This window comes from Moesziomyces antarcticus (genome assembly GCF_000747765.1).
Source record: "Moesziomyces antarcticus DNA, scaffold: scaffold_v10007, strain JCM 10317, whole genome shotgun sequence".
NCBI lineage: Eukaryota > Fungi > Basidiomycota > Ustilaginomycetes > Ustilaginales > Ustilaginaceae > Moesziomyces > Moesziomyces antarcticus.
Genome location: NW_014639003.1, coordinates 646,842 through 668,911, shown reverse-complemented (window position 1 = coordinate 668,911; position 22,070 = coordinate 646,842). Strand labels below are relative to the sequence as shown.

Below are 22,070 nucleotides of genomic sequence, written 5' to 3'. Positions count from 1 at the left end.
GCCGCACACCTAGAGATCATCCCCTTCTTTCAACCACCATAGCGTCCCTACCACAGATCTTCGGCCCCTTCGCGACCATACTGCGATCACAGACAAAGCTGCATCGAGCCGGCCCAGAGGCGCGCAGCACTTGGCGCTGACGCACTTGAGTATCTCGCTCTCGGCCGTTGTCATCATGTCCGCTGGCGGCCGGGCGTCGAGCTCCAGCGTCCTCCAAGCTCGGCTAGGCGTGTGGTGCGTGTGGCTTCTTCTCTTGGCCTTGTACTCTGGCCGCACAGCGGCGCAGCAGGTCTCGCCATCTCCGACCATCTCTGCTTCCTCCAGCTCAATACCTCCACCCTCAAGGTCAAGATCAGCAATCCCAGGTCGAGCAACGTCGGTGCTCAATGCAACCGTCAATGCCGTCGCCCTGAACGATTCGATCGTCGCACGATCGCGTATCGACGTCAATGCAACCCAGGGCGCCTTCTTCAACTTCACCTTGCCCGCCAGTGCCTTCTCCGAAGACGTCAAGACGGTGACCGTATGGACGTCCATCTCACTCTGCACGGGGCCCGCCATCCCGCCGTACAACACTTCCAACGCTACCTTGCTCGAGTCGCTGGACAGATCGGCTACCGAAGCACGCAGATCAACGCTCGCTTCGCTCTACATCTCCGACGACGAGCTGTTTCAACAGCCTGGCCCGGCGAATGCGAGCTCGTTGGATTCTCGTCACATTGGCTACGCTCAAGGCGGCTGGACCTCGGTCGAGGTCGATGTCCAACAGCGCAGCGAGAACAGCTCCGAGACGTTATGGATCGGCGTCTGGCCGCCTGCAGATACGCGCAACACCACCCAGGGCACGTATCAGTTCCAAGTCGTCGCGAGCACACGCGCAAAGATGGAGTCGGTCGACTACACCCGGCGACCGCGACTGGACGACACGGATGCCACGAATGCGCTCGTCTCATCGTTCAATTATACCACGTCGTCGCCACCAATGCTCGATGCGATCGTGCTGCCGACATTTGGAGAGTACTCGCTGCCGGACGCCGACTACTTCAACTCGTCGTTCTGCGCCATCGCCGACGCGTGGGCCGACCTGCTCAACAGCAACCAGCCCTTCTCGATCAACAGCAGCGCCACACGACGTGGCACCGAAGCCAACGTGCTCAATGATACCCGCCTGCAGTTCGAGATCAGCGGCCTCGACTCGGGCACCAACTACACCTTTTGGCTCGTCGAGAGCACCAACGTCAACAACGACACTGCAGCGCAGAGCTTGACCACCACGCTGTTCCCCGCCATCAAGATGCGCACCAAGCGCAGCGACAACTGCAGGCTGGTGTACGACGTGCCCTTTTGTCCCAATGTGGCGTACTCGATTCCGGTCAATCCGTCCATCTCGACCTCGGATGCGCTTTCGGCGATCGAGGCGTTTGTGAGTCCGCAGTACGGCAACTTTAGCAGCATGATCGACACGTTCCCGTGCGGCGATCGGGACTTTGGCATGTACTCGTACGTGCAGACGTGCGACAAGTGCAAAAAGTCGTACCAGGACTGGCTGTGCGCGGTGGCGATGCCGCGGTGCACGGATGCGTTGGCGGATCCGCAGACGCAGTCGCGCGCCACGCAGGATAGCCGCAACCTCACGGGCGCGCCCACGGGCACCAACAAGGATCTGCTGCCGTACATTGTCAACCGCAACAGCAACGCGACAGGAAGTGTGGCGTTGGCATCGCGCCAGTCGTTTATCGACGAGCAGCTGCAGCCGGGCACGTATGGCGAGCTGTTGCCGTGCATCTACACGTGCTACTTTGTGGAGCGTACGTGTCCACCCTTGATCCAGTGGGCGTGTCCGGTGTGGGACATTACGGCACAGCGCGACTACGGCACGTTTGCCGATAGCGGGTCGGAAGGGATTGGCGCCGGATTCAACGGTGGGGCTGGCAAGGACGGCATGCGCTGGGGAGGATACCAGCGCTACATTGCCACCGACGCATTCGGCAATGCCTACTGCAACTCGATGGGCGTCGACTTTTTGCTGCGCGAGTCCAACTCGGCGCGTCGAATGATAGCCTCGTGCAGCGGTGGTGGCGGTTTGTTTGTCGTATCGCTCGCTGCATCGTTGGTCGTCGCATTGTTTGTCTAAGTATCGTTGTTATTTCAATAGATTCGCATGGTTTTGCGCATTATCACTGCTTTTGGCCGATTGGGAGGCTTTTGCTCACGCTCACGATGCCACGATATACACACACGGTTACGCACGCAGGGGACGGTGCCGGAAGCTGAAAAGAGTGTGAGTACAAGAGTGAGTGTGCGGAGAGCAAAGGAGCAACGATCGTGATAGTGTGAAGCGATCGTAGGTGGGTCACCAGCGTGTTGCGGGTCTACGAGGGCGGGTCGCAAACGATTTGGCGCGGGTGTAGGGGTATGCCGAAGCGGGGATTCTGGATCGGTACGATGAAGCGGCGATACGGGAGCGGTAGGCCGAAGCGGGGATTTGGGAGCGGTACCTGTTTGCGACGCTAGCGTGCTGTTGTGGGGTCACGTGCAGTTTGAGTCCGAACAGGCTTCGGGAAAAGTCCTTTGTGCGTTGGAGCCAGTCGTCGGGACGAAGGTGGTTGATGATTTCGCGCTCGACGTTGAACCCAACCGCACGCTTGCGCAGCTTCGACTCGGGGATCGTGCCGGCGATCTTGGTGGATACGTCGTCCCATAGACTCCATGCCTGATCCCACGGTCCAGTATGCCACGCTGGGATGCGGGTTCCGGAAGCGTGTCGCGTGTGGCCGACCTTGTTGTTGATCGTCATCGGCAGATTGGACGTGGCCAGCTTGACGACCACCCACGACGGAAGGTGGCTTTTGGGCATCGAAGCTGCAGGAGCGGCTACGGCAGCTGCGGCCGAGGCAGCCGAGGCGGCCGAGGGGAAATGGTAGCTCAGCGGCAAGCAGGCGACATTGACGAGCGAGACGAGCATGCACAAGAGACCTGTGGCGAGTGCGGTCCAGTTGAGACGGATCATGTTGGATGATGTGCCAGCCACCGCTTCGGCATGTGCAAGGTACCAATGATCCAGGAATAGTTGATCGGGTGATAGAAATGGCTTCGCAAGGCTCACGGTCGGAAGGATGGCCGCACCCGCATCAGCACTTATACCGGTGCGACGCCGATGGTGTTATTTGCGCATCCCGAAGCCGGATTGTGGGTGAAGCGCGACAACTGCCTTGTGTTCATGCAGGGGCTCAATGAGGGTGCTGATGGCGGAAAGATGGTGCGCGTTCCTGACCATCCCACACCTGGTCAGCCGCGGGCTGATGGGAGTGGGAGGATGAAAGCGTGAACCCACGCCGCCGCGTCCGGAGGTTACGTGGCAGCACGCGCGGCTCCAGCCTTGCCACCACGCCATGCAGCCATATGAAGTCGACGGGTGCGCCGACAGGCGAAGCGCGGAGGTTGGTGCGTGTGCGCTTGACCGAACGTCGCCTGTGACGACGCGCGGCGTCGAGACGTAGGCGCATACAGCTCCATCTCGATACGCAACATTCATTCGCTCACTTGTACAGGAATCTATGCTTCTGTGCCATCGACCTAGCATACACGCATACATTGCCCACACGATGTTACGACTGCCGCCAACGACGAGGAAGGCGAGGTAACATATTCGTGGCTGCAGGCGGGAGCAAGCCTGGCGTCGCCGATGGGAGCCAGGATTGGAGGCAGGCGCGCCTTTCTTCACGCTTCGATGCAGCCGCATTTGGGATTTGGCTCGAAATCCAAGCTCGAGAAAGACTTGTTATTCATGATTTCTAATCAAAATCCACTGGCACTACGAATCCTCGCGCGGCGACTACGAGGCGGTAAAATTGCACTTCAACTCTTCGAGGGCCCTTTGAAAGAGAAAAAAGGGCCGATCAGCGGCAGCAGCAGCAGCAGCAGCAGCAGGCGGCGGCGGCTCCAGCGCGAGAGCCAAATTTAAGTGAGCCAATTGGAGGTTGCGCACCGCAGCGCTGAGTCGAGCAGGCGGGCGCCACTCTCACCTGCGCAGAGACGGGCGAGCAGGGCCCAGCCAAGCGTGCGAGTGAGAGCGAGAGTGAGTGAGGGTCGCAGCGAGTCAGTGAGTGAGAGAGAGACAGAGCGACTGGCTCGCTCACCTGAGCCTGGCTCGCTGCCACCGCCAGCCCAGTTGGAAGAGACAGAGACAGACAGACAGACAGACAGCAGCCTCTGCCTCTCAGACGCACTTTGACGCCGGGCCGGGGTCCATCAAGGAGAGTGGCTCGCAAACCACACTTTGTCACATCGGCAGCCGTCTCTCTCTCCCATCCCCATCATCACCACCCATCGTATCGTCGACAGCCCCTCTGCTCGTCGATACATTCATCAACTCTCTTTCCAGTTTCGACCACTACTTTTGGTTTCCTTTTCTCCGGCCGTCGCTTCGCCGCAGCAGCAGCAGCGTGGCAGTGGCATCGGCAGTGGCATTGGCACGCAACAGCCAGCTCTTTCCTCTGCTCATTCGGCGCTGATCCTAAGCTCAGCTCGAGTCGCTGCCGTTGTTGCCATCGCCATCGCTGACACTACTCCGCCCCGGCTGCACCTCCAGCGCGTCCGTCTTGTCTCGCCATCGGAGGAGCCGATCTGACGCTTCAGCAGTCGAATCTAGCAACGCCAGAGCGCGCCCGATCAGCTTATGACGACGCATCGACAGGCCGCCCATCCAACCAACGCCCGTGTCTGATTCCACTCACGACGCTGCCTCGACTCTCGCCTAATCCGCTGGTCAACGAGGACATGGCCAAGTCCAAGCTGCCTCGCTCCACCCCAGCGGCGCGCAGCACCGCGCCGCCACCGCCCAAGATCGCAGCCGCCGCTCAGCAGCAGCAGCAGCCGCCATCCACCCAGCCCATCATGCACAACGCGCCCGTCGCAGGCGCCTCCACGCCGCCGCGATCCACTTCGCCTGTCTCCCACCACGACATCGACAACGCCGCGCTCAACTCGGCAAAGAAGAAGAAGAAAAAGTCAAAGTCCAAAGCAAAGGACTCCGACTTTATCGACGATCACGACTACGACCTTCAGTCCGCCGCCGCCCTCGGTCAGCGTCCCCGCTCACCCGCTTCCCTCGCCGCCAGGGCACAGGCGCAGGCGCAGCTCTTGGCCGCCGCCAGCGAGCTCTACCGCAGAATCGAAGGCGATGCGCAGGGCATCCCGGACGATGACACCTACTGGACATCGCTCCCTGCCCATCTCAGAACCTTCATCCGCAACGCCCTGCCCCTCGGCCAGTTCCCCCCCGCGGCTCAGGCCGCCCTCAACGACAATGCCAACGATCCGGCAACCCGCCCCCCCCCGACCCAGGCCATGATCGCCGTCGCCCAGCAGCTCGCACAGGCGGCCCACGCATCCCAGCGTCACCTCCAGCAGTATCCCCCGGGCACCCATCCCTACCCGCCACTGCCCTTCGACGCTTCCATCTTTGCCGACCTCGCTCTGCATCCAGACCAGCCTCTTCCGCTCCACCCTCACCCCAACGCCGCCAACAATGCGCACCCCAACTCCAACGGCTCCTACGCCCAGTACGCCTCGAGTCCCAACCCGCCGCCCACCCAGCCCCCCGTTGAGCCCCTCCCGCCTCCCGTCGTGCTCTACGACAACTTCGACGACGACATCGACCGCTTCGACGACGACGGCGACGACGGCGCACAGTACTACGACGACGGCGATCTCGACGACGACGACGACGTGCTCGACGCCCAAGGCGGTCTCCTTCACGCTCGCGAGCGCGTCTGGATGCACGATGGCGCCGACCACCTTCGTGGCAACAACGGCGTCGCCAATCATCCCGACGCCATGCGTTCCGCTTCCAAAAACAAAAAGAAGAAGAAGAAGAAGAAGGGCAGCGCAGGCGCCACCCACGGCCATCCCGACGACGACGCCCACGAGATCGAGGTCGAGGTGCCTCCGCCACCCAAACCCGTGCCCAGCCATCCTGCGCCCACCACAAACGTCCCCTCGGTGGCTCGCAACTCCAATCCGCCGCCTCCGAGCTCGCGCGCGGCGGGAAAGCAGCCCATGACCTTCAACTCGACGGCCAAGACTCCCGCCAGGCCCGCCAACGGCGTGCCGCCCTCGTCCAACTCGGGCAAGCACTCCGTCTCCTCCTCCACACACGGTCACCCTCCCGCCGTCAACGCTCCCAGCAACGCAAAGATCTGGTCAACAAGCTCCGCAGAGGAGCGCGAACGCATCAAGGAGTTCTGGCTCGGCCTCTCCATGAAGGACCGTCAGAAGCTCGTCCAGGTCGAAAAGGAGACCGTCCTCAGAAAGATGAAGGAGCAGCAAAAGTTCCTCTGCAGCTGCGCCGTCTGCGGTCGCAAGCGCTCCGCCATCGAGGAAGAACTCGAGGTCCTCTACGACGCCTACTACGACGAGCTCGAGGAGTACGCAAACCACCAGCAACGCTGGGCAAGCAGCGGCGGCACCATCCCTCCGCCGCCGGGGCCGGGTCCATTCCCTGGTAGCGTCGCGCTCGACGCATCGGGGGCCGTCATCGGTGGCGATCCGCTCTCGCGCACACGCGCAGCCCACGGCGGCCGCGATGCTCGCCACACGCATACGCATGCGCACGCGCATCCGCACCCGCACGGACGCAAGGCGCCACCCCACCCCGAGTCGTCCGACGGCTACGACGACGACGAATTGGACGACGACGCCGAGTACGACGACGACGATGACGATGCCACCTACGACGACGAAGAGGAAGACGACGACATCGAGCTCGAGAAGGAGCGTGCGCGCGACGAGTACGCCAAGCGCAACGCCGTCGCCTCGACGCGTCGACGCGCCACCAACGACGCCAGCGACGTCTTTGGCCTCGGCAGCAGCCTCACCGTCAAGGGCGGCATACTCACCGTCGCCGACGACATGCTCAAGAACGACGGCCGCAAGTTCCTCGAAATGATGGAACAGCTCGCCGAGCGTAGGATGCATCGCGAGGAGCTCACCAACGCCGAGCTCGCGCCCAGCGACGACGAGGATGATGTCGACGGCCCGGACGACGTCGACGACGAAGACATTGACGACGACGAGGACGACGAGGAAGACGACATCCTCACCGAGGAACAGCGCATGGAGGAGGGTCGCAAGATGTTCCAGATCTTCGCCGCTCGCATGTTTGAGCAGCGCGTGCTCGCCGCCTACCGCGAGCGCGTGGCGCAGGAGCGTCAGCTGCAGCTCCTCCGCGAGCTCGAGGAGGAGGACACCAACGAAAAGGCGCGCGAGGCCCGTCGTGTCAAGGAGTCGCAGAAGAAGAAGGACAAGAAGAAGGCGCAGCGCGAAGCCAAGGAGGCCGAAAAGATGCGCAAGGACCAGGAGAAGGCCGCCGCCGAAGCCGAGGTGCGTGCAAAGCAGCAGGCGGAGCGCGATGCCGAGCTCAAGAAGCAGGAGGAGATTCGGTCCAAGAAGGAGGCGGAGCGCAAGGCGCGCGAGGACGAAAAGGCTCGCAAGGACGAGGAGCGCCGACGTCGCCAGGCCGAAGAGCGCGAGCGCGAGCTCGAGCGCGAACGCAAGCGCCGCGAGAAGGACGAAAAGATCCGTCTCGAGCGCGAGGCGCAGGAGAAGGCCAAGCGCGATCGCGAAGAGGCTCAACGCAAGGTCAAGGAGGACCAGCAACGTGCGCAGCGCGAAAAGGCCGAAAAGGAGCAGAAGGCCCGAGAGGAGCAGGAGCGCAAGTTCGAGGCGGCCAAGAGGGAGAAGGAGGCGCGCGCCCAGGCGCAACGCGAAGCCAAGCAGGCTGCTGCTGCTGCTGTCGCACCGCCCAAGTCGCCACCCAGTGCTGTCAAGCCTGGCATGGCCAAGGCGGCTCACGCTTCAGCACCTGCGACGCCCAACCGTGCCGCCAAGAACACTTCAGTTCCTGGCTCGCCCGCCGTTGCCTCTGGTCAAGCATCGGGTCGCAACGCCCGCCCCGTTGTCGGTGCCAAGCTTCCTTCGTCGGCTCAGAGCAGCGGTGCGGCTGTTGCGGCAGCACCTGTCGGTGCGACGACTCCTGGCGCGCCATCGGCAACCGCAATGCCTGCTTCGACTCTGCCAGCCCCACCTCAGGGTCTGCCTCCCCGCCCTATGACTGCTGTTCTCACGCCGTCGGGAACCTCGCAGAGCTCTTCGGTGTCTGTCGCGGCCAATGCCGGTCTTCCTCGCCCGCCGGTCAATGCCTCGGCTGGCGGCGCAAGCGCCCCGGCTGCCTCGGTGGGCTTTGGCTCCATCGGGCCGAACGCCTCGGCTGCGGCTTCAGTGTCTTCGGCCAAGTCGCCTAGCTCCAGCATCTCGCCCACGCTTGCGCAGCCCTTCGCGCCGTCCCAGGACAAGCAGGGCTCCAAGCCGCTGTACGGCTCGCCGCAGCCTCCGTTGGGAGCCACGTACGCGCAGCAGCCTGGGCTCGAAGGTCTGCGATCGCCCACGCTTCCCAACGGCCTCGCTTCGAGCGGCATGTTTGGTAACGACCATGCCAACATCGGCACGCCTGGCCTGGGCGGCATGACGAGCAACCTTGGTTCGCTCAACCTGAATGCGGCACCTCTGTCGTCGGCGAGCCTGAGCATGGGCAACCCGCTTGTGGGCAGCAAGGCGCCCATGCCGGGTATGGAATCGACGTCCGGTGGGCTGACGCACGGCGGTCTTGGCAGCAGCATGCAGAGCCCGACGCAGACGCCCTTCTCGCCGATGGGCGGAAGCAATGCGGTGGACGCGATGCGCAGCCGCACGGCGTCGTTTGCCGACTCGGACCCCATGTCGGCGTTTGCCGGCATGCGTCCGAGCTCGTCGCTCTCGCAGAGGGTGCCTGGCTACCGCGCGGGTGGCGCGCCCACGCCGATTGGGCCGATCGGACGCCCCAAGGCGATGGACGCCATCCACCAGCATCCGCACGACGACCACACCGGCGCCATCGGCAATGGCCGCTCTTCGAGCAGCGCAAGCGGTTCGGGCGCGACGAGCCCGAGGCTGCCGGAGGGCATCCTTGGCAGTTCGGCGCTCGGCGGCGACGACGACATTATCGAGCCCAAGCCGCGCCGCACGAGCCACACGATCCCGATCGGCGGCGGCGCCACGGGAAGCAGCATGGGCTCGGGCGGCTCGTTTTTCGGTGGTATGGGCAGTGCCGGCGGCGTGGCTGGAGGGTTTGGCGTGAACTCGCCGTCGCCGTGGACGTCGTTCTCTGGCGGCAGCCAGGGGGCACCTGGACCTCTGTCGCCCGGATTCAACGCGGGTGGTGTACCCGGTGCGGGCTCGATCGGCTCGAACCTGTCGTCGGCCAACTTTGGGGCCGCGCCGGGGCTGGGTTCGAATGCGGCGGGCCTGTCGGGTGGTGCGCAGCCGGACCCGTGGGCGCGCGTGTCGAGCGGCTGGGACCGAGCGCGGTATGCGTTTGAGCAGCCGGGCGGCAGCGGTGGCGGCAGCAGCGCGGGAGCGGGCGGGCTCGGAGCGATGCATGCGGGTGCGCCGGGCCACCACGGCCATGTGCTGGGCGCGCACGCGGGCAGCCTGCACCCGATGGCGCTGAATGCAGCGCAGGGCGGCAGCGCCGGCAACGGCGGTGCGAACGGCGGCATGCTCGGCCCGTTCGGCCTGGGTGCGCCCGGCAGCGGCGGCAGGAACCTGTTTGGCGCGCCCGGCAGCAACGCCATGCATCCTGGTGCGATCGGCTCGGCGCTCTCGCCCACCTCGCCTGGCGCGCGCCACATGAGCGGCAGCCACGAGTAGCTCAGCCTCGCCAAAGGCGGACAGCGTGTGGTGGTGTAGTCAGTGTGCCTCTCGGTTTGCGCTCAATCAGACAGACAGATTCTTCTCGAGACGAGTGTGGCGTGTGAGAGGGGATTTGTCGAGTCGAGCGTGGCGTGTGAAGGGGCGTGGCTCAGCGGGGATTGTGGTGTGGAAGTTGAGCAGGCGGGGGTTTGGGTCGAAGCGACACAGGCAACACGGTGGGCTCTCAAACGATGACGCTACGGGCATGAGTTGCGGATATGGCAAGAGTTTGGCGATTGGGCCAGTGTTGAGAGAGGTTAGAAGCCCAACGAGGCGCGCAGTTCCTCCTCCAAGCTCGGGTCTTGCGCGGCTTGGGCTTGGGGGTCTGGATTCGACTTGCGCGCCACGCTGTCGAGGAAAGTCTTGACCGAATTCTTGGCTGGATCATACTGCAATCCGACCTCGTTCAGCTCTTGCTTGCATTTGGGGCAAGTGCAGGGGCCAAAGCAGTAATCCCTATACAGCACGAGCTGTCTTCTACCCAACCGCGTGCTCGGGTCGATATAACTAATCACCAGCTCTTCGTCCTTTGCAATGGGCCTTAGGGCGAGTGCAGCAACCTTCATACTTGCCAGAATCCCGCGTTCCGGAACGTGGCGGATTTGGACATTCGGCGCACACGAGTGGTTGAGGAACGAGTGGACACTGTAGAGGCCGCCGAATTTTTCCATGTTGACATTCGCGCGTCCGAGCAGCTTGAGGAACGACGCGTAGGTGAAGAGGTCCTTGATCTGTCCCTTGCGTGTCTTGACGGCATCGATGAGGTCGAGTTGAACATGGTGTGGGTCCGGATGCGGGGCAGAGGTGCGGGCATCGGCGTAGGGGTCGAGTGCATTGCACAGCGCCGTGTATGCTTGGGCCAGGATCCCTTCAAACGACGCTTTTTCCGTCGCCCACCCGGGATTGCGAGACCGACGCTCCAGCTCCGAAACGGTCGCGAACGACGACAACCGCGCATGTACGGTTTCAAAGTCGCCATACGCTGCGATCAAATCGTCCTGCTCTCGCGATTGCTTTCCGCTTGCTGTGCCGTTGTTGTGCGGCGTGAGCGTCGAGAGCAACCTCGCCAACGAGCGAGCCACGCAATGCAGACTCTGCCACTTTTGGCTCTGCACCAGCTGCACCAGCGGTTTGGCGGCCGGGTTGAGGCCCGTGCAGAGCAGCGTGTGGTGGGTAGCCATGGCGGTGCGCGCACACGCACTCGTGCACCAGCGCATCTTGCACTTGGCGCAGTTCTTGATCGCCAGCTGCACGGGTGCCGACGAGACGGGCAGGAAGCACTGCGCGCACAGCTCGCCGCTGCTCACCTGATCAAATGCCTCGGGTGGCGGCGTGGCAATGTACGCCTCTTCGGTGAATACAAGCTCGCCTTCAGCAAAGCTGCGCGAGGCTACAAGTCCTTTACCCTTGACAGCGTCAAAGTAGTGCGCACGCACGCCGGGGGGGATCGAAACATTCGCATCGATATAGGAGCGCGGCACTCCGGCATCCGTCTTGGACTTTTTCTTCTTCTTGCCACCTGCCCCTGCCCCCGTCGAAGCTTCTCCATTGGACGTGGCGGTTGTGGCGGTTGAGGGGCTGTCGACGAGTGCGTTTTTCGAGAGCACGCTATGGAAGCGTTTGGCCGAGACGTCGGTCCAGTCATTTTCGAGCTCGAGCGTCGCCAGCAGCCGTACGAGCTCAGCCTCGGGCACCGTCTTGCCCTGCGAGCCCGTGAGCTTCGCCGTGACGGCCTCGACGATCTGCGCTTCTGATGGCGCCGTCATAGTGTGTCTGCGGTCGTAGGTGGTTGGAGAGCAAGGTGCGTATGTGGAGCTCTGCACTGTCGCCCGACTCGAAAAAAAATCCCGATGCAGCGCTGCCTTTCTCCTCGGATCTTCCAAACGTGGCCTGCCCGCACCTTTTTTTTTGCACAGCTGGTGTCCGATACCCGCAATTCCACAAGCCGCACTCTCACGCAGCTGCTCACAAAGCTGCTTCTCACAGTCGGCAACAGGCATTGGCACACACTTGCAACGTCTAGGGCCAGAATTTGATATTGCTACACGGGAGGAAGACAGGGCAAGACCACATGAAAGAGCACGCGCAAGGGCTTTTGAAAGACTAGCGGAGAAAGAAGATTGATGCGCACCGATGATGTGCGGATGCTTACTCCCAGCCGGTGACGCCTTCGGCTTCGGCCGTCTTTTCAGCGTCGGCGCCGTCACGAACCTCGTCAGCGGCAGCATCGGCAGCCGCCTCGGGCCTGTCCTCGTGCGTGTTCTGCGCGCCCTCATCGTTGTTGCCATTGGTGTTGCCGTCGGCATTGTCGCGACGCTCGTCGTCGTCTCGGCGGGGCGAGCCTCTCCTGCGCTCTTCGGAGTAGTCGGCGTCGTCGTCGCGGCGCGGTTCGGGCGATCGCTCGCGGCGGAGCGCCGCACGTCTGCGCGCACGCTCCTCGGCGGCACGGTCGGCCTCCTCCTGCTCCTCCTTGCTCAACTGGGGCCGCGGCGGCGGCAGGTCGGCGGGGGGAGGACCACGGTCATCGCGCTGGTCGCGTCCACCACCACGTCCGCCGTACGCGGGCGGCGGAGGAGGTCCGCGCGAGGGACCGTCGAACCTCCAGTTGGCCGAGGGCGCGTTCTTGGCAAACTGGATCGAGATCTGGTGGCGGCCGAACGACATGCCGTGCATGTCGCGGAAGGCGGCATCCGCATCGCGTGGGTCCTCGTACTCGATAAAGGCGTACGGTGTCGCGGTGGCCGACTTGAGCGCAGGGATGTCGCAGCGGATGAGCGGGCCCATGCGTTCGAACTCGTATGCGAGGTCCTTGGCGCGCATGCTGGGCGGGAAGCCTGCCACAAAGAGAGTGGTAGGAGGTGCACGGTCGCGACCGCCGCCGCGGCCACCGCCACGGCCGCTTCGAGGGCCTCGGTCATCGCGCTCTTCGCGGTCGTATCCGCGGTCGTATCCTCGGCCAGACATGGATGTCGACGAAGTGGGTGCTGTAGATGTTGTTGATCCTGGGTTGAGCAAAGTGTGGTCGTCCGTGCAGTGACTTCGTGTGTGGCGACAAGTGCGCAGCTGACGAGCTCGGTGAGATGGTGTAGTGGATGGAGGTGGCAATTGCGGAAGCTGCACATCCACTCGTACCTCGCACCTCGGCGGGTCCCGCACTGTGCTTCCGCTCCTCCTCTTCTGCTCTGCTGCCTGTCGCGTTTTGGAAGATTCTCCACAAACCGCGGACGGGGCGCGGCAGGGAGTGTGAATCAAAATACATACTAGGTTGCTTTTAGCTAAGAGCGACGAATGAATGAGACTAGGGCCCAACTCGAGCGAAGGATCTAACGCCTCGAGAATTTGCTCCTCTGCCACGAAAGTTTGCGGAAGGAGAGAGCGGCTCAAATTTTGCGTGATCGACTGCGACCGTGCGCGAGTTGGCGATGACCTAACACTCTACAAATTTTCGGACGTTCCGAAGATCGAGGCTGCCTTCCGCAACGGCTCTCCCGCAGTTGAAGGTCAATTGCGCAGTCTGCTTCTGTCTCTCCACTTGTTGTGGCCATCCGACATCACATCCACCACCTCTCTCCATCAGCTGGCGCTTCTCAGCTTGATTCTGTTACTGTTTCGGCCCCTCTCCGGCCCTTCTTCGAGACGCTATCCTTTACACTCGCCACACACAGTCCCTACGGCCCATCCGATCCTCCTCGACTCGATCGCCCACCATGGCGGACACCGACGGTACGTTTTCCGACACACATGCTCTCCGATGATCGCCATCCTTGCCATCCCAGCCCACCCCAGCCCATCTCAATGTGACCATCCCATTCCACTGCCCTGCACCACTGCACCACTGCACCACGCCGCGCGCCGTCTTGCTGTCCACGCGTCCGCTCGCTGCTCAGCTTTGCAGTCAGCTCAGCCACCCTCATGTTCGCCCTCTTCCCGCTTCATCGGCTGCTCCGCACTTCACCTTCTGTCTCCGTCTCCCGCCGTCCGCCGTCCACCTCCCACCTCCGCTCTCCTGCTTACCATCAGACCGACTGACCTGCAACGGCTCGCTCCCTTTGCCGTTCCGACTCAGCAGCACAGCAATGGAACGGCGACGCTGCACGCGACGCCGCGCGTGAGACCGACAATGCAGCCTGGAACGGCGCTCGCAGCCCTTCGCCCAGGGGCGCAGCCACCCCGCCTCGCCGTGAGCGCGAGCGCTCCCGCTCTCCCATGCGCACCGGCGATGACGACCGTGGCCGGTAAGTCTGCACTTCGTCGTCATCGCATCCAGACCACTCGCTCACCCCTTTGCAACTACCGCCGCATTCCCATCACAGCCCCGAGCGCAACAACGGCGACAACAACCCAGGCAACAACCTCCACGTCTCGGGCCTCAGCAAGACCACCACCGAGCGAGACCTCGAGGAGGCTTTCGGCAAGTACGGCGCCGTACGTATCGCTCTCCAGCCTCTTCCTGTTCGCATCCGTCGCGCAGCCACCCACAACTGACCCTCTCCTCCCATCGCTCTTGCTCCAACAGATTCAGAGAGCGCAGGTCATGTACGACCCTCACACTCGCGAGCCAAGAGGCTTTGCCTTTGTCACCTACGAGAAGGCCGAGGATGCAGAGGCCGCCATCACCGCCATGAACGGCTCCGACTTCCAGGGCCGCAAGATCAACGTCGACAAGGCGCGTCGTGGTCGCGCCCGCACCCCCACCCCAGGCAGGTACTTTGGTCCCCCCAAGAAGGGTCGCATGGACGGTCCTCCTGGCTACGGCGGTGGCGGCGGATACGGCCGTGGTCCTCCGCGCGGTGGATACGGCGACGACCGATACGGCGGTATGCCGCCTCGTGGAGGTGGATATCCGCCCGCCTACCCGCCGCGCGACCCTTACGACCGCTACGGCCCTCCTCCTGGCCGACCCTTTTCGCCACCGCCCATGCGAGGCGACCCGTACGACCGCTATGGTCGCGGTCCGCCCCCCATGCGCGACTACCCTCCGCGCGATCGCGACTATCTGCCGCCTCCCCCGCGCGGCGGTCCTGGCATGGACTACCCGCCTCGTGACTTCCCTCCGCGCGGCCCGCCTGGCGACTACCCCCCGCCGCGCGGATACCGCGACCACTCGCCCCCGCCTCCGCGCGGCGGCAGGTACGACGACTTGCCCCCTCCCCCGCCCCGCGCCGGCGGCCCAGGCGGCAGGTATCCAGACGCCCCGCCCCGTCCGCGCTACGACGACGCCGGCCCCCCGCCCCGTCGTTACTAGAAACAAACAACCTCCCAATCTTGTCATACTATGCTCCGCTGCCTTTCTTCACTGAAATAACAAGTTTCGTTCGCTCTGGTGTATGTACTTTCAGATGTTTGTGAGTGGCATCGGCTTTGGAAAACGACTTTTTGCGAATGCAATGTGAATGCGAGACAATGCTAGGGATTCGACAAAGGGTGGGGAGTTGGTTAGCGCACGCGGATGTGCGCGCGCCAGCGCGGCAGCTTGAGCTTGGCCTGGTGGATCCACTCTGCATCGTTATGGCCCAGCGGTCCAAGAGCCGACTCGACGAGCTCGCGCGCGGCCGTCTGGAACGTCTCGCTGGTCTCGAGGCCCTGCGCGGCGCTGCTGAAGGCGTGCCCGAGCTCCGTGGTGCGCGCCACCTTGATGAGCGACAGCAGCGCAAACAGCGCCGTCCAGAACAGCGTCGAGTCGAGCGGCTCGGCCAGCACCAGCCGCAGCACCGCAACCAGACACCCGTGCAGCGCACCCACCAGCTGCGCCGACGGCGGCGCAAAGTGCACCGATACCACCTTGCAGAACGCCACGATCGACTCGAGCCCCAGCTGCGCCGTCTCGTTCTCGTCCATCTTGATGCACAGCGACAGCGCCTGCACCGCCTTGTCCAGCAGCGACGGCTCGTGCGTGCCCGTGCCCGCAGCGGCAGAGGCTACGAGAATCATGCGGCCCGAAAACAGCCCAAACACCGACGACGTCAGCTTGCCCAGTGCCTGGCGCATGCGCGGTACGCTCAGCGGCTCAGCAGTGGTTAGCAGGCCGAGCACGTGTTCAAAGCCCATCAGGCACACGTCGCTCGTTTTGGTCGGCTGAAGCTCTGCAGCCTGATCCGATCCGCCGTCGTCCACGCCCGCTCGTGCCGAGCCCGAGAGCTCGGCGAGCAGCTCCACAAGCAGGCACAGGCCTTCGTACGGCACATCGTCGTCCAGCGGCGATCCGGCTTCCGAGGCAAGCAGCAGATGCGTCTTCTTCTTGCCCGCACGGTTCTCGCCCTGCAGCGCCTGCATCAGCTCCCACGCCGCCTGGTTGATGCCCATCACAATGAACGGCTCCGCTCCAAAGTCGAGCTCGAGCGACACGCTCAGCGTGTGCAGCACGCGCAGCACCGATACCGCGATCTCGGGCCGCGTGTCGTACACGCGGCAGAGCTGCGCGAAGGCGCCAAAGAACTTGGAGATGAAGCCATATACGATCTCGGCCGAGTTGGGCTGGATCGACGAGGCGAGCCCCTCGAGCATGTCGAGCGACGTCTGCACCGCCGAGATCACGTCCGAGCGCTGCGAGATGGCCGCAAAGTCGGCGCGCGAAAGCAAGGCGCCAAAGCGCGCCTCGATCGAAGCGGTGATCTGCTTAAAGTAGGACTCGGCCGATCGCTCCGTCGTCGCCTCCGGGTGCGTCGCGCCCGAGTAGATGCAGCCCACCACGGAGGCAATGAGCGCACCATGCGTGTTTGCGGGCAGGTGATCCAGACCGGACACGATCCCCGAGACCAGCTGCTCCATCTCGGCGAGTTGCAGCAGGCAGATCATGATCCCGCTCGACCGTGTGAAGGCAGACAGCACCTGAGCAAGCTGTAGCAACACGTCGGAGTCGGTCATCCACAGCTGCAGATTCTCCGACAGACGCTGAAGCAGGAACGTGAGCGTCTGCCGGCCAGCCTGGTCGCCAAACGCCCTCTGGATAGCGGCATTGGTGGCAAAGCCAGAGCGCTCGTCGATGAGCAGGTACGACGAAGTCCAACGGCCCGTGAACCAGAGCAGCGTCTCGGTCACCTGCGGACTGGTGGCTTCAACAGAGGCCGGCCCGAACGCGCTCAGGTGCTGCAGCAGCTGCATGCCGAGTTGCATGATCAAAGCCACCGCCGGGTCCTCGGGCTCGGCACTCGCAGCAATCTCCGCGGGTACTTCGGGCGTCTCGCCGCGCGCATCGTCTGCAAGGAGATGGCCTGCGATGAGAATGAGCCAATGAAGCTGCTCCCAGGTCTGACCCAGCTCCACATCGGACAGCGTAGACTGGCGCTGGGATTTGGCAATCAGCTTCTCGCACAGAGGTTGCGCGAGTTGGTGGAGCGCGCGCAGATTGTCGGCGACCGACGTTCTGGCGAGATTGGCAATGGTGATGAGCTGGTCCGAGTAGACATCGCGATCCTTGGCAGTCACCTCTTCGACTTCCGACACGTCGTCTTCGCCGTTGACGATCGAGGCGGCCTCCAGACGACCTGTGACGTAAGGAGCGAACACTTGGTCACGAATGCTGCCGTAGACGGCTCTGGCAAAGACTTGGACCTCGGTGTCCTGGGCGTGAGCAGCGTCGTGCTGTCGCAGAGTTGAAGTCAATGTCTGCCAGCACTGCAAGAGGACGTCGACAGTGTCTTCGGTGAGCACCGCGAGGTCGTCCTCCTCGTCCGTGTCGGTAGGTCGGTGGAATGCGAGACCAAAGATGGCCTTGCCGAGAGTGGCGAGCGACGAAATGAAAGAGAGGCAAGCTTGAGCGCCTGCGCCGCTTTGATGGAGCGACGCGGCCAGGATCTGGACGGGAACGACCGAGAAGATGATCTGGAAGGCTTGAGCCAGGAAGAGCATGGAGTTGCCGCGCGCGGACAAGAGCTGTGAGGGCGACGCGCACTCTTCTTCGACCAAGGATTGGAGGGTGGCGCAGATGTGCTTGGTGCGGGACACGAGCGTAGGCACATGTTGGGGCTTTTGAGCCTGAGGGATGAAGCTGCAAGTGGATAAGATGCACTGACGCAGTCGGTGGATCGAGAAGGAAATGTCGCGGCTGGCGACGCCATTTCTCTGCAAGCGCAGTCCAAAGCGGTAGGCTGTGGTGAGGAGGGAGACGACGTCGTCTGAGAGCAAGACGGGCACGAAGGCGTCCGAGACGTACTGCGGACGCAGCGCCTTTTTGCCCTGCGATGTGGCTGAGCCGGACTGTTGCTCGTCGTCTTCGTCGACACCTGTGGCTAGTACGGAATCGTCTTGCTGAGAGCGCGATTGTTGCTGCCATGCAGCCGACGAGAAGGGGTCGAAGCGTGTGAAGGTCCATCCGAGGAGCTTCTCGGTGGTAGAGACGGCCTGGAAGAAGAGCGGATGGCGCCAGGAGCTGGAATCTGTGGTCGAAGCGTCCTCGGAGATGGTGTTGTAGAGGAGCTGGAAGACTGCCGTCATGAGTCCAGCCAGGACGTGATTCTGGATGAGCGCCTTGCACTGGCGGTGCTGGAGCAGGTTGAGCCCGACAGACGAGCCGGGCGCAACGGGTTTGGATGCCGATGCAGCATTCTGAGGTCGGTTGCGGTCGGAGCCGGACGAGGAGTCAAAGACGTCGTTGGCACTGGTGAGGATGGTTTCGTCCACGACAGCACGGACGAGACCGAGACCAGTGACGATGCGAGCGAGGGTGGCGGCCGACTCGGTAGGATCTGTAGGCCACGGCGACGGCAGCGAGAGGAGGCTTGCGAGCTGCGTGTTGAGGAGGCCGACGTGAGCGTCGATGACGGCGTCAAGGGCCGAGTTGGTTCCCGAGTGCTGGCCGACGTGCTGAGCGAGCTCGAGTCCCAGCAGACGCTTTTCGACAGCGATGGCGGTCTGGAATGCACGGGAGCGAAGATACTGCGGCCAAGTTGCGGAAGCGTCCGATGCAGACGAGGCGGAAGGAGCTGCCGACGACTGCTGGCTGCGAGAGACGCAAAAGTGAAGCAGAAAGTCGCGCAACGATGTGAGCGAGGCGACGCCCTGGCTGGGCTGATGCGCGCTCAACGAAGGAAGCACGGAGAGCACGGCGTTGAGCGACTGGAATAGCACGAGTGGATCCTGCGAGTGCTCCAGAGCAAAGCAGGCGTAGTCGAGTGCACCTTCGGACTGACGCAGGGCGAGGAAGGTGGCTTCGCCCTTGGCACGCAGCTGCGGGTCGGGACTGGTGAACTCGGCCGAAGCCTGGTGGATCGAAGCGAGAGCCTCTTGCAAGTGAGCGTTTGGCGCGACGAGCGACATGATGACCGTTTTTGCAGCCGCCTCTTCCTCTTCCGCCACGATGCCGCGATGTGACGAGAAGAGCAGGTGCTGGCGGCAGATCCGATTCGGCACTGGCGTCGACTCTCGAACGTGAGAAGGCCGCTACGACCCGAGCGAGTAGCGAGTGACAGCAGAGACGGATGAGCCGATGTCTGCCTCTGTCTTTTCCCTCTCGATCCGCTCTTCCTCACGTCGTCCGCAGCGTTGATGATGCGGCCCGAACGCTCGATGTGATTTGTGACTGGTGTGATTTGGAAGAATCCGCAGGTTGGGTGAGCGGGTGCAAAGCAAAGAGCGGCGTCCTCCTCGGCAAAATCACACAAATCTCGGATTCTTCCTGGCCCGATTTCCGCGCATCTTGGATCGCCACGACAGGGCTTTGAGCTCAGCCAGCCTCAAGATCGAGCCACAGAAAGATTTTGTTGTGTGTCTCGGCGTGCGAGGCAGGGCGTTCAAGGTGCGGGTGGATGCGCGATTCCCGTCTTGCTTCATCTCCACAACGCCAATCCTCACCTCTTCCGTGCCTTGCTCGCCAACAACGTGCTTGCAATCGCATCTATCTCATCCATCCGCCCGTCGCTCGTCCACTCTCGTATCTGCGCCCAACCATTGCGGTCTCGCGCAAAATCCGACAGCTGAGCAAGCGCGCTGAGAACGTCACAACGTCCGCCCGCATCGCATCGCACAAGTTTTTGGCTCGGCCTCTCCCATCCATCCACCTTCCTTTCCGTCTCGGATCCTTGGTTCGAGTCTCCTGAGACTTTCGCAGCTCTCTTGAGGCCTTCGGGTGCTTCCGTGCCGCCCACTTCGCCCGTTCTCGGCTGAGCCGTTGAGCTTCTGAGCCGCTGAGCCTTTGAGACGCGCCCCCCGCCTCTTTGAGCTCGCCTTTCGCTGCTGTCTCGGCATCCGCAGCCAACGCTGCTCCTCCCTTGAAGCGCGCAACGTCGCAACCTCGTCTACGCTTCGCCTCGGTTCGGCTCCGCTCGGCTCAGCAACTAGCTCCTCGCTGTCTTGAGTCATCATGAACCGCCATCATCCCTACGGTGGCTACGATGAGAGGCCCGCTCGCGGCGGCCGCAGTGTCGGCGGCGGCGGCGCCGCTCCCTCGATGCGTGGAGGCCCTCCCCCTCCTGGACCCGGTGGCATGAGCTCACCACCTTCAGGCTACCCTTCCGCTCAAGACGCTTACGGCCCTTCCGCGGCTGGCGGCAGTGACGCGACTTCTGCCTATCAGCCCCAGGGTGCGTATTCTGCCTCAAATGAGTTTGCCGGTGGCCCGGATAGACACTACCAGATGCCCATGAGCGGTGGTCCTCAGCGCGGCGGCATGGCGGCAAGAGGCGCACACGCTTCTGCTCCGCGTCCTCCTCCTCCCCATGCGCCGCCGGCCTACGGATACACGCCTTCTTCGTTTGACAACGCCCCCTACAACGCTGCGAACGCATACGATCCCTCCGGCGCACCTCCATCATCTTATCCCGGTCCGCCGCCGGCCAACCAGCCGCCTTACGGACAGCCTGCGCAAGGTTACCAGCAAGACTACAATGGTCCACCCAGTGGGCCGCCCCCACCGGCTGGCTTCGATGGCCCCAGCTATGGTGCGCCGCCTCCTATGCACGGCCAATTCCGCCCAGGCCCCCCATCTGGTCCGTACGGCCGTCCGCGTCCTCCTATGCCTCCTGCTGGCGGCAACTTTGGCTTCCGTGGCGGTCGTGGCGGCGGACGTGGTGGTCGCGGTGGCGGTTTCGGCGGCGGAGGTGGCAGAGGAGGCTTCGACGAGGACGAAAAGCCTTGCCGTACGCTCTTTGTTCGCAGCATTCAGTTCGAGATCGACTCCCAGTTCGTCAAGCGCGAGTTCGAAAAGTTCGGCCAGATCAAGACCTTCTTCGACATGGTCAACAAGCGCGGTATCGCCTTTGTCACCTACTACGATCTCCGATCGGCGCGCGACGCCATGCTCGCCATGAAGGGCGCTCCTTTGGGCGGCCGTCCGATCAACATCCACTACTCGCTTCCCCGCGAGGAGGACAAGGCGCAGCGATGCGATCGCGACAAGAACCAGGGAACCCTCTTTTCCGTTTTGAAGAACGCTCAGCAGGATCTCACAGATGACGCCATTCGTCAGGCCTTTGCGGAGTTCGGCGATATCAAGAAGATCCGCGACTATCCTGGTCAGAAGAACAGCCGCTTCGTCGAGTACTTTGACAGCCGTGCTTGCCAGCTTGCACACGACCGTCTCAACGGCCAATCGTTCCTCGACGGCCAGTGGGATCTCAAGTTCGCCTGGGATCTCGTCACCGAGGACGATTTCGAATGGGCTCAGGCCGGGCCACAAGATGCTCAGCCCAGCTGGGGCCAGTCGGCGCCGCCTGCTCACCAGCCTCCTGCGCAGCAACCCGGCGCTGCTGGCGGCTATCCTGGCGGCGCTGGCCCAGGCGGTCTCGGCCACGGACGCGCCCCCGTTCCGCCCACTGGTCCTCCGGTCGACAACGGCTGGGGTAGGCGTGCGGGTTCCGGTTCTGCCCCGCCTCCCGCCGCAGCGCCCGCCCAAGTTCCGGGATCGCCACCGCCCGCAGGAGATGCGAACCGCCTGGAACAGGCTCAGAAGGTGCAGCAGCTGCTGGCTTCGCTCGGCGCGGCCGCCAAGCCTGCACCTGCTGCGTCCTCGACCCCGCCGGCTCCTGCGGCATCGAGTCCAGGGGCGGTGCACAGCCCACCTCCTGCACCCTCGGCGGCAACTGGCGCCCCTGCCCTGCCTGCCAACATTGCTGCTCTGCTCCAGTCCGCCGCCGGCGCACCTAAGCCCATGCAGCCGCCCAAGCCTCAGTCGCCTCCGGGTGTTGGCGGCTCCGCTGCGGGTCAGGACAATGGACAGCAGTCGATGCAGCAGCTCCTCAGCATGCTCAACCAGAACCGCCCACCTCGTCCATCCTGAGCCCACTCGCGCCTTCATTTGTGCTCGCCCAGCCCCCCCCCCCCCCCCCCCCCCCCCCCCCCCCCCCCCC

General features: G+C 63.4%; 9 protein-coding genes across 9 annotated transcripts; 5 read left to right on the top strand and 4 right to left on the bottom strand.

The window, feature by feature from the left end:
- Positions 1–175: 175 nt before the first annotated feature.
- PAN0_007d3346 (calcium channel subunit mid1 protein) lies at positions 176–2,134 on the top strand (the record flags this gene model as incomplete). Its single annotated transcript, XM_014801430.1, has 1 exon — positions 176–2,134. The coding sequence occupies one exon, from the start codon at positions 176–178 to the stop codon at positions 2,132–2,134; it is 1,959 nt and encodes a 652-aa protein (XP_014656916.1).
- Positions 2,135–2,353: 219 nt separating this feature from the next.
- On the bottom strand, positions 2,354–3,506 carry PAN0_007c3345 (uncharacterized protein; the record flags this gene model as incomplete). The annotated part of the gene is made up of 2 exons (XM_014801429.1): positions 2,354–3,033; positions 3,275–3,506. The coding sequence occupies 2 exons, from the start codon at positions 3,504–3,506 to the stop codon at positions 2,354–2,356; spliced, it is 912 nt and encodes a 303-aa protein (XP_014656915.1).
- Positions 3,507–3,605: 99 nt separating this feature from the next.
- PAN0_007d3344 (uncharacterized protein) lies at positions 3,606–4,630 on the top strand (the record flags this gene model as incomplete). The annotated part of the gene is made up of 4 exons (XM_014801428.1): positions 3,606–3,640; positions 3,894–3,964; positions 4,034–4,078; positions 4,257–4,630. 4 exons carry the CDS (start codon positions 3,606–3,608, stop codon positions 4,628–4,630), a joined length of 525 nt encoding a protein of 174 aa, XP_014656914.1.
- A 149-nt stretch (positions 4,631–4,779) lies between these two features.
- On the top strand, positions 4,780–9,747 carry PAN0_007d3343 (uncharacterized protein; the record flags this gene model as incomplete). The annotated part of the gene is made up of 1 exon (XM_014801427.1): positions 4,780–9,747. The coding sequence occupies one exon, from the start codon at positions 4,780–4,782 to the stop codon at positions 9,745–9,747; it is 4,968 nt and encodes a 1,655-aa protein (XP_014656913.1).
- Positions 9,748–10,046: 299 nt separating this feature from the next.
- Positions 10,047–11,555, bottom strand: PAN0_007c3342 (SET domain-containing protein; the record flags this gene model as incomplete). Its single annotated transcript, XM_014801426.1, has 1 exon — positions 10,047–11,555. One exon carries the CDS (start codon positions 11,553–11,555, stop codon positions 10,047–10,049), a length of 1,509 nt encoding a protein of 502 aa, XP_014656912.1.
- A 382-nt stretch (positions 11,556–11,937) lies between these two features.
- Positions 11,938–12,753, bottom strand: PAN0_007c3341 (uncharacterized protein; the record flags this gene model as incomplete). Its single annotated transcript, XM_014801425.1, has 1 exon — positions 11,938–12,753. The coding sequence occupies one exon, from the start codon at positions 12,751–12,753 to the stop codon at positions 11,938–11,940; it is 816 nt and encodes a 271-aa protein (XP_014656911.1).
- Positions 12,754–13,496: 743 nt separating this feature from the next.
- On the top strand, positions 13,497–15,034 carry PAN0_007d3340 (RNA-binding domain-containing protein; the record flags this gene model as incomplete). The annotated part of the gene is made up of 4 exons (XM_014801424.1): positions 13,497–13,512; positions 13,856–14,024; positions 14,103–14,214; positions 14,306–15,034. The coding sequence occupies 4 exons, from the start codon at positions 13,497–13,499 to the stop codon at positions 15,032–15,034; spliced, it is 1,026 nt and encodes a 341-aa protein (XP_014656910.1).
- Positions 15,035–15,225: 191 nt separating this feature from the next.
- PAN0_007c3339 (uncharacterized protein) lies at positions 15,226–19,044 on the bottom strand (the record flags this gene model as incomplete). Its single annotated transcript, XM_014801423.1, has 1 exon — positions 15,226–19,044. One exon carries the CDS (start codon positions 19,042–19,044, stop codon positions 15,226–15,228), a length of 3,819 nt encoding a protein of 1,272 aa, XP_014656909.1.
- Positions 19,045–20,086: 1,042 nt separating this feature from the next.
- On the top strand, positions 20,087–22,000 carry PAN0_007d3338 (uncharacterized protein; the record flags this gene model as incomplete). The annotated part of the gene is made up of 1 exon (XM_014801422.1): positions 20,087–22,000. The coding sequence occupies one exon, from the start codon at positions 20,087–20,089 to the stop codon at positions 21,998–22,000; it is 1,914 nt and encodes a 637-aa protein (XP_014656908.1).
- Between the last annotated feature and the right edge of the window lie 70 nt (positions 22,001–22,070).